This window comes from Montipora foliosa, chromosome 6 (genome assembly GCF_036669935.1).
Source record: "Montipora foliosa isolate CH-2021 chromosome 6, ASM3666993v2, whole genome shotgun sequence".
NCBI lineage: Eukaryota > Metazoa > Cnidaria > Anthozoa > Scleractinia > Acroporidae > Montipora > Montipora foliosa.
In genome coordinates this window covers 14154496-14165484 of record NC_090874.1, presented here as the reverse complement: position 1 = coordinate 14165484, position 10989 = coordinate 14154496, and the positions used below count along the sequence as shown (strand labels likewise).

General features: G+C 41.1%; 1 protein-coding gene across 1 annotated transcript in view; it reads right to left on the bottom strand.

The window, feature by feature from the left end:
- Nucleotides 1-1326: 1326 nt before the first annotated feature.
- Nucleotides 1327-10989, bottom strand: part of LOC138006769 (putative leucine-rich repeat-containing protein DDB_G0281931) — a 12086-nt gene continuing 2423 nt past the window's right edge. The window contains exon 2 of the mRNA XM_068853284.1: nucleotides 1327-5499. Coding sequence (XP_068709385.1) covers nucleotides 2264-5499 — 3236 coding nt within the window. The 3' untranslated portion in view covers nucleotides 1327-2263. The remainder of the gene's footprint in view (nucleotides 5500-10989) is intronic.

Genomic DNA, 10989 nt, shown 5'->3' with positions numbered 1-10989 from the left:
AGGCCTGAAACTAACTACCAAAAAAAACCGGATATGACATCAATGTTTGGAAAAGATTTTGGCTCTCAATAGGAGAGGTACGAGAGCTACTCAAGTAGTTTAAGGCCTAGGTGTAAAAGACGTCCGAAAAATGTTTGATCGGCTGTCATGGCTCCCCCTAGATTTCTGGAACAAGATGAAACCTTCTTTGAAGATAAATAATGTTGTCCTCTTCTGCCTTAACATATAATATTGATCACCTGACAAGTCACGTGATTAAAATTTCACAATATCGTAAATCAGCGAATCGGTGGCGAATTTCATTGCTACAGATAAATAAGTTAGCGTTTTTGGTAGACATCTAACATATCTAACTTTCTGCACTTGGAATGATCTTCCTCGTGTTTTAAAATTGGAATTATAAATTATCAAAGCCCGAATTTTGGACTCAAAGGTGACTTTTGCCCTCTTAAAATTTTTCTTAAAAATGGTGGACAGTCATTCCAAACGTGAAAGCTGTAAATAGTTAATTTGCATTGGCAAAGCGTTTTTATTTGATGTTGAATGCTTAAACCGCCACCTGTTTTTCAAAAGCGTGCTATTTTTCGACAGATAGGCTATTATACTTCAAAATGTTAAGGACAACGAGAACTTCCCATGTGCCTATGTGCCCAATGTCATTCACCTGGTCTATTAAATCACGAATTAAGCATTTCTATCAATTAAAGCCCTTGACCCAGACCGGAGGCTCGAAACACTGTATCACGTAACAGCAATGTTATGGTATCATATGAAACGTTCGTGGCTAGTCTGACGCGGCGTTTCGTCTCGGCCAAGAGACTCTCCAGAGACCTTTAGGCGCGATGCTCAACGAGTTTGCCTTTGAATTCTAAAGGTCTCTGAAGAGTCTCTTGGCCGAAACGAAACGCCGCGTCAGACTAGCCACGAACATTTCACAAGTATTTGACAATAGTTTTGCTTTTGTATAAATCATATGAAACAGCGATTATTTCCAAACAAGATGTGATCATTATCGTGATGTAATAACTTACCTTGGCAACAGGAAAGCCCAGCAAAAATTTTGGATTTAGTTGCTCACATCTCAAAAACGAACTCGGCGACCCTCCTTTTTTATTGCTGAAAAGTGATTAGAAAGCCACGATGAAACTTTCGGCAAAGTTTAAAAAAATTCTGTCCAGAGGATTCAGAGGTACCTTAAAAAAATCACAAAATTAAGGTGGCTCTGAATTCACTAGACAGAATTTTTTTAAACTTTGCAGAAAGTTTCATTATGCCCTTCTGAAATAAAAAAAATTAAATAAAAAATGCGGGTCACCGAGTTCGTTCTTGAGATATAAGCAACTAAAGACATAATAAAGGGTATTTTTACAGGGCTTGCCCGTTTCCACGGCGACATATTACGTCACAATAATGACTGTATCTTGTTCAGCAATAATTTGTGTTTCATTTGGTACTACAATATTGCTAATACATGGTACAACGTTGTGGTGCCGATCCTTCTAATAAGAGCGTCACTTGGAAGCGTTGAAACTGGTTCGAACCTCCTTGAACTACTTGAGTAGAGGATATTCCAGCTGTAGACCTCAACATATACTCCTCTGCAGATTTTTCATGAACGCGAAGAAAAACGATGACTCAAACCAATTTCCCTTTGAAAATAATGACCCCCTTTTCCGATCCTTTCCTGAGAAAGACGTGAAAAGGCTAAATATGAGGTTACGTAGAGGACGCGAGCACCCTACAGCCAACTCTCCTCGGAAACCTTCCGGTCGTTTGCATCAATTTGATTCCTGAATTGCTGGTACACAATTTTTACCCGCAACGACTAGAAATGATCAAGACACGACTGACAATCTTGCGGGGCTATATTTCAGTTGACGTTTTCAGAGCCGTCGTCTTCGTTGTTGCTTGAAAACTATGTTAAGTAACTTTAAAACCGTTATAAAGCCAGAACAAGCCATGGAATGAGTTAGATGTAATCCATTATCGTCAAGTACACTTATCAAGACAAAGCAAGTTGAAAGAGCTCTTTTGCTGAAAATTACCTCTTTGCAAACTAGCAGACCAACAGGGAACGGTGTTTTAATTTTGCTTCATAGACTTGGATTGTTTTAACCGAGGTTCTCCCTGCCCTCCCCTTCAGAGATGCAAGTATGGTAAGGAACGAGCTGCGATCTAATTTATGTGTCCCGTTATCTTGCTCCTAATTGTGTTTAAAATTCAAGCCACATACGTTGTCTGAAAGGTTCCCCCATAACTTTACTTAAGCGTCTTCTTCAAATGTACCGTATTTATCATTGTCTTTTCCATTGCCGATCAGTGGTGACGACATAGTGTCCGGATCCTCTCGGCTGGTTGTTGGCTGGTCCCGTACTTCTTCAGGATTGTGCGGGTTGGCTGGTACAACAGGAACCCTACCAAGTAGCAGAATTATGCAAACGACGAGGCCGCATAAGACAATGCTGTTGACAACCACAAGCATCCAAATGATGGACGAGGACCTGATTGGATTCAAAAGTGCATATCTAATGTTCATAAAGGAGAAATGAAGGGTGAGAAGAACCAAGGTCTCCGCTGTGTTTTCTAATGCGATTTTTTGGTAGGAGTCCCGGAAGGGCCTGAAGAGAAGCTGGAAGCAAAGAGACGCTATAAGGACAAGGCAAACGGCAATGGTCTGAAATGACAGTACCCGCGGGATAAACGATAGTGAGAATGCAATTAGCATACGACGAAGGAGAAAAAGGATCTCGAAATAGGAACGGTACTCCTTTTTATACGGCAGATAGATAGAGCCAAGCCAGCTGTCCAAAGTCTCTTGTTCATTCGGGTCAAGTTGGTCTCTTTTGCCAACGTACTTCTGGAGCAGTGGTAGGAAAACTGCAAACGGTACCCCAACAACATAAATAACAAGAGCAAGCCAACCGAATGCCAGTAACAAGTTGTAAGTAGGACCATTGCACTGCAGCCAAGGCGCCTCCAAAAAGTAGCGGTAACCACTGTCGTCACCGCATGAAGCCAGGACAGAAGCAGTTTTCTTGACAATGGGGAAATAGGTTAGGTTCAGGGACACGATAGAAAGGTGGAGACAGTTATTACGCAAGAGGAATTGTCTGTCAACTAAGCCACGAAATCTGAGAATAGCATTCGCTAAAGCATAATAAAGAGAAATGGCCGCAATACAGATAACAGGCAAAAGAATTAGAGCTATCAGGCCACCGAGTGGCGTGAACAAACTCGGAAAAACACAAGCCAAGCCAGAGAACCGAAAGTTTAGCACGTTGCTAACGAAGCGTTGAGCCTCAAGAACTTCTTCTGGCCATATATCGCTGCTGGAAATCAAAGCGTCTAAAGTCTGAAAATAAAAAACACCGATCTTGAAAATTCCGCTAGCAGCCTTACCCCTTCCAGCCAGGCCAATAAGCAGGGCCACAACATTGAGTTCAAGGAGCCAACCTGGAATTATTCGAAGCATGACTAAAACTGCAAGGAGAATGACTTGCATAAACACGAATAAGACTGAAAGAAAACGCTTGTTCTCGTAAAAGACAGAGAAGGCCAGAGTTAGCAACGCCATTGTCAGCACAGCAAGCGCCGCCAAAATGTAGACGCTGGTCTTTGATTTGGGACAAGCGAAACAGAGTATTCCCTGTTTGTAGAAGCCTCTTTCACACTTTGAACAAAATCGGTCTTTGCTTCCTTTCATACAGATGCACGAGTCCTTGCAAACTGTAGTTAGCCTCGACAAGGACTTACTTCCGTCCTCTTTCCATTTAATGCCACAGTAGCAGATTCCATGTGGGTTACATGACGTAGTTACTTGAGAACTAGTACACATGACCTGTGAGCACCTGATCATGTGAGTCACGTTGTTGTCACGCGATGAAGGCCAATATCCAGCTTTTATGACCATATTCTGCACAGGGAGCATTTCGTCTTTACACACCGCACCTTCCATACAAGGCAAACAGGTGTTGCCTGATCCGTAGAAACCGATATCGCAAATGCAAAGACGGTAATGGTAGTAGCTGGGATCCAAGATCACTAAGCCATTGTTGTAGCTAAGTCGAGCGTTCGGGCATCTAAATCTATCCGAAGGATTTCTGCGCTTTAAAGTTGTCAAATCTACCGTTATGTAACTCGGTAATGCTCCACCTTCATGCTTTTTCTGCATGTGGGGATTTTTTGAAACGTCAAGAGTTTCCAACGCAAGTAGTCTTGCAAACTGTTGAGGAATTTGTCCAGAAAGGTTGTTTGCCGAAACATCAAGATTGAGAAGAGACACCATGTTATCAGGCGGTGGTGGAATCTCTCCGGAAATGTAGTTGTCGCTCAAATCCACAGAGATAAAGCTTCGGAATTCCCACAGATTTGAGGGAATGGTGCCAAAGAAATGGCCTGAGCTTATATTTAGAATACGTAATGATTGCCGATGATTGATCGGTCTAATGGACGCCAACAAGTCATCGAACCTCATGGTTAACTCTCTATTTCCTGCAAGATTTAGCACCTCCAACGACTGGGACTCAAATTGAAGTCCTTTCTCCAGTGAGGTCAAACGATTTTCTCGCAGGTCCACAATCTGCAACATGGGAATCGAGCCAATGCCTTTCGGGATTAGTCCCGTAAAATTGTTCTTCGCCAAATTTAAATGCCGCAAGTTTGCCATGTTGTCGATCGTTGAGGGAAGGTCTCCCCAGAAATTATTTCCAGGCAAGAGACACTCGATCATCGCAGGGAAATACAATCCAAATTTATCTGGCAGCGTTCCATTTAATCCAGCAACTGAAAGATGCATAAAACGCAGAGATGACAAGTTGAACAGATTCTCAAAGCCTCCTTGCAAATCTCTAGTTGCTTCAAGATCCAAAAACCAGAGTTTTTTCAATTTACCAATGCTCTTTGGAATTTTGCCATGCAAGGTATTTTCACCGAGACTAAGTACTTGCAGTTCCGACAAGTTTCCAATATCCTCGGGAATTTTCCCAGAAAGTTTATCCTCCATTTGGCAGCAAAGTTGAATTTTCACCAGAGAATTCATCTGCACAAGAATTTTACCAGGAATCTGGCCGGACAGCTTGTTAAAGGCAAGATGGACTCGTAATACAGTAGTCATGTTGGCAGAAAGGATTTCGCCTATATCGCCTTCCAATCCGCCATTACTTGCAATACACAAGCCCTGCAAATTTCGCAACATCCACAGGCTCCTTGGAAGGGTACCAACCAAGTTGTTGTTTGTTAAGAAGAGGCTTATGACGTAGCGGCTTGTGTTGTCGCATGTTACGCCATACCAGAGGCAATGAGACACTGAGTGGTTTCCCCAGTTCGACGAGTTGTACCAACTATGGCCCCTTGTTTGGTTAAATATCTCCATGAGGACCGCTCTTTCTTGCTGCGGTTTGGTTGTTGTATCCAATGTAGTATTAGGAATTGGGATCTCACGCAAACAACCATAAGCGAACTTTTCATCGTAGGTCAGGGGTACAAGTTTACTCGAAATGGCTGAAAAGCAAATAAACCACGAAGTCAGTAGCGTACACGACGTTGCCTTTCACGTTACTGGCAACGAAAAATTGATCAAACTGCGATGAAAAATTCCGTTCATTCATACTTTTAGACCTCCATCCCGACATTTACATATTAGCAAATCTCGTGTTTATGCAAAACCGCCTAATCATGGCGAATTTTAACCTCAATTTGACCGTAATATACTGGAACCGCCAACGGTCGCGTTAACGTTGCACCGATTGGTAGATTCGAATGGACTCAAATGCTTGAGAAAGGTTTATTGTGGATTTCAGGATCGCCTTTCTTGTTGCATTTTGGAAACATGAAGCTCAAATTCGGCGAAAGTATGGGCACATCCCTAATCGATAGGATACTGGTGTTTTTGAGGTGAGAATTTCACTGGTTTGGCGTCAGTTCCAGCTGGAACAAGACGAGATCACTGGCCGGCGGCTAGGTGTTGCCTGCCGGCGCCTTGTCTGTTTTCTTCACTCTCTAACCGGCGGTTACGAAAAGATCTCCCAAAATGACGCATAAAACAGCTCGGAACGACCAAAAAACATAACGCAGGACCCATTTGACACTTTGTTTGATCTTTCACTGAATTATTTACTTTCAAACTTTATTGCAGAGCAAATCGCAACCGCCGTAATAATCGTCTGTATCCTCTACAAATCGATAAAAACACCACCATCGGAGGGTGGTCCGTCCGTGCTTTGATGTTTTGAGGAGAGCGGGCAGCTACACACAGGCTAACAGAAAAGTTGTGCATCGTCAATGATGACTGGCTCTGATGAAGGACCAACTCTCGAAACCTCAGCTTCAATTTTGGTAATATCATGTACACGAGTACATTGGGACGGGCCAAGGGAACGATATTAACTTTGGCGAATACCTTTAATTTAAAGACGGCTATAGCCATAAATCAGAATACATATACACTGAGAAAGCAATCGAAAGGTTTGTTTTAAACACAAAATCGTAACAAATCGGAAATTCCTGCCGGTAAGTCCTGCTGTAGATTTCTCAAGGGCACCAAACGAGCCAATTAAGCCAAAAGCCTTTGAGAGACATTTCCAGACTCCTGGTGATGTATTAAGACTTCTAAAGAGATATTTTTTATCTCCTAGAAAAATTTGATCTGTTCGGAAATTTCAGCTGAAAGTTGAAGTGTCCGAAACGTTCAAGTTATGGAATGAGATCTTCATTTCAGAAATTGCTACTCGAACGTTACCTTCTAAGAACTTCCCAGCCTTGAACCATTTGCTCGTCCGAAACTTCTAGATGACCTTTTGAAGTGTCAAAATTGCAAAAATATCACTTCCGTAACCGTAAGGGAATACTTTTCCCTGGTTGCGCACCTTTTAGGTGATGTTTTTGTAAAGAAATCTATAGCTGTTTGGCAACGTAGAACCGAAATTCTTAGAACAGTTTGACTCTCCCGAACACATATTTCACCGAAGATTATCGTTGGGTTCCCCTGATTGTGTTTACCGCGCACCGGTGGCTCAGTTGGTTGAGCACCGGGCTGTCACGCGGGAGGTCGTGAGTTCAACTCCGGCCGGACCAACACTCAGGGTCTTTAAATAACTGAGGAGAAAGTGCTGCCTTTGTAATTACATCTGCAAACGGTTAGACTCTCTAGTCTTCTCGGATAAGGACGATAAGCCGGAGGTCCCGTCTCACAACCCTTCAATGTTCATAATCCTGTGGGACGTAAAAGAACCCGCACACTTCTCGTAAAGAGTAGGGCATGTAGTTCCCGGTGTTGTGGTCTGGTCTTTCTGGTCTGGATAGGGTAGGGTGGAGCACCTCGCATAGGACCTCGAGTCCTGTTCGTGCTCCTTCCCTCTGGGCAGGTTTGCCTAGTAGAAGAGACAAACCAGATGTCTCGTAAAACAAAACATTTCTGCTATCATGTTAGTTTACCGGCGATTTCGGTGTATTCATTTCAGCATCCTTACAATATCATTATTGGAAACACATAGTAAGCCGGAAGTAAAAAGTTTATCTTGGTAAAGTCATCTTTGAGCAGTTCCACTCACGTGTTCTTGTTTCCCATACATCAGATCGCAAAGAGAGATCAGGGGCGAATCTAGAGTAAAAAAGATCTCAGCCAATCGGGAAATATACTCCGGTTGTTCAACTTGTTGGTAGCGTTTTTCATATTTTAAATAAGAGGCTAGAATTAGCCTAAACTCAGGCCTAAGAAAATACAGTCGTGTATGGTTAATTTTAGCACTAAAGAAAAGAAAAGAGAGAAGTCTGTCCTTCTCACATCGGTCTTACATTGCGCTTCTCATGATGTTCGAATGTGTATGTAGTGAATACTCGGACCCGGGTTATCTTCGTTATTGGTGGTGACAATGACCATTGGACCATAGAAACGAGGTAAAAATAGAGTATTTATTCCAAAATGGCTGAGCACATTGTTTTTTGCTGGTTGATGGGTATTTTTGCTCAGTGCTTAAGAAAGGAAACGCTAATAGAACGGTTTAAGATTCGCGATTTGGTTGGAGAAATCTCCGAAATGGCACGTCGAAACATGTTTTGCGGAAAAAAAAAATGAAAGAGAAACGAAGATTAGATGTCAAAATATCTTTCAAAGACGACCGACCTTTCGTGCAGTGATGCACGTAAAGGGCACTTTGTCAAGTGCGCAACACGTGAAGATGTGCACTTTGGTAGTTCAAATATATCTTGACACTTCAAAATACTCTGTTAATTTGTTCAAAGTCGGTACTTTCAGAAGTACACAAGTTCCTTGAGGATGGCCATGCCCCAATTCGTAGCATGAGAATCAAATATATTAACTATACCATTTGCTGTAATTCAAATACTTACAGTAATATACGCCCAATTGTCGAAATAAAAGAATTATAATTCTCTGTGATCAAATTGTGGAAAGACATACAGTATGCAAAATCTATTGTGCAACTTCCATGTACATTACCAGTATGACATCGGAAAAGTTGTGTTGAACGCTATGACTTCCGCAGGTTCTTCTGTTAACAATAAATACGTTTGTCTCAATAAGCTTGATAAAGCAGTGTAGAGTTTATTTCCTATATTCATAATGCTTATGCCAGACTTTTAACAAGAAACTATTTCAAAAAGAAAGGGTGTTTCGTTTCCCGAATGGTAAGGGGGGGGAGGGGGGGGGGGGGGGGGGAGAGAGAGAGCAGGGATCATGGGCGCAGTGGTGAGAGCACTCGCCTCCCACCAATGTGGCCCAGGTTCGATTCCCAGATCCGGCGTCATATGTGGGTTGAGTTTGATGGTTCTCTACTCTGCTCAGAGAGGTTTTTCTCCGGGTACTCCGGTTTTCCCCTCTCCTCAAAAACCAATATGCTTTGATATGTATTAACTTGATTTGATTTCATTTTTGCACGGACCCCACAAGCTATTCAATTCGGCTTTGAACATTATCGTGTGAAAATAAGTTCTATTATTATTATATTATTATTATTATTATTATTATTATTATTATTATTATTATTATTATAGGACGAAGTACTGTAGTGTGGATCTCTCGGTCTGTCATAATGATTTGGCTTCTTGAGAAATATTTTACAAGGTAATAGCTTGAAAGTTACCTATTCGTGCACTAAAGTAGATAAAGCCAACTTACCTTAGCCATTGCAGAGATGTACCGCGGGATGACAGAAAAAAAGTGCTAACTTGTTTGTTTTTCGAACCTTTCTGATTGATCAATTTAGTCTGATTGTCAGATAAAAGAAAGGAAAGGAACTTTATTTAAGTGTCTGATCTTCAGCGCTGGAGCACAAATAGGGGACGCTGTAAATTGGAATTAAGGAATAAACGCAAATCAAATCAAATTTTGGTTTCTGATGTCCATTATGTTCATTAACCATAACAGAGAAGGACAGATACTTGTTCATTTCCGCAATACACCGAAGCATAAAATCTACAAATACCTATTTTACCTTCAAATACCCCTGCATAACATTTCAAATTCCATTTTCTGGGAATCTTCTATCATGTTACATGTGTTACTTATGAACCATGGCAATCATATTAGCTTTGGCAATCACTGGTTCCTCGTTAACCCAATTTATTACTAAGACTTCTAGTGCGCAGATTGTTTACATTACTAATTGACACGAAAAGAGATAACTGGGGATTTTTTAACAATATATCGCTTTCATCTGACCCAAAATCATTCAGATATTCAAAACGTCCTATGCATGATCCATTTCCTTGTCTTTTGTGTTTGTCAGCGAATGATTTGCGATACTTTAAGTTCTCGTGTTTACAAGTTTGTTTTTGTTTTTCGTATTAGATTTCCAATTACAAACTCTGTTTTGATTGGCCACTCTACTTCTCTGTGTGAATAGTCCACCCTGAATTCAAAACAATATGTTTCGTTTCTGAGAAAACGATTCTTTTATAAATCGTACCGGATATTCATTATTTCTGTATTGAATTTAACTTTCACTTGTTTTGCATTTACCTGTTCATCCACGCTTTTGGAAAGGTGCTAACATACCACGTGCTTTGATTTAAACGGCATACCTGACGTAGCTGCTAGCTATACTTGTGTTTACCAGCAAGCGATCTCCTGAAATGTGGCCGATAACCTCGGTACATTGTTAACCAAATATGTTGGAGCAAGTTTCCTCCTTTTTTAGACGTCGCAGCCTTTATTTTCTCTGTAATTGTGCTCGGTTCTCAATCACGTCTATGTCGATGCACATGCAAATCACAACTAAAGTAAACAAACTTTCGCATATTAAGAGTTGTTAAGTATTTCTCCTTTCGAATGAAGTCTTTATTATCATTGAAAATCAAAGATAACTGTACACCCTTTTATGCTACATCACAATTATTTTCTAAAGAGCTGATCGTAGTCTCCACTGATGATACAAATCTTGTATAACTAGAACAGAACTATACATACAACTGAGATGGCAATGAACACGACCGCTAATATGGCTAGTTGCAATTTGAACAAAGGATATATTAAGACCATTACAAAGAAACAAACTGTTTAACAATAAAAAACAAAAGAACGGAACAGGTAAAAGTCAATGGTACAGTGAGCGGGTAGCTATTTGTTCGCTGTGCAAATGGTACAAGCGTGAGGCTAGTTGTTCCCTGTGCCAATGATTTTACGTTGTTTTCAGAAGAAGTCCAATGACCCAATATGGAGTCTATGTTGTTTGTCGAGTTATTTTCTTTGCCGCTGTCATCTTGAGAAGTAGTTCTCAATAAAGTACCCGCTGCTTATTAAAGAATTAGTGTTATGACTCTTATTGCTTTCAATAGTTGCGTTCATTTCAGTTACTTTTGAGTACATTTGAGTTTCATGAGTTCGAACTGCGGAACGACCCGTTTCGAAGCTTACGCACGACATCTTTTAGTGTGGGTCTACCGCGAAAAGCGGGTGCCTTTCTTTGTTCGTGTTTTGAACGACCCAAGAAGAAATCGATTAAGCCAACGCAACATTGATCTTCAGTAACCCTA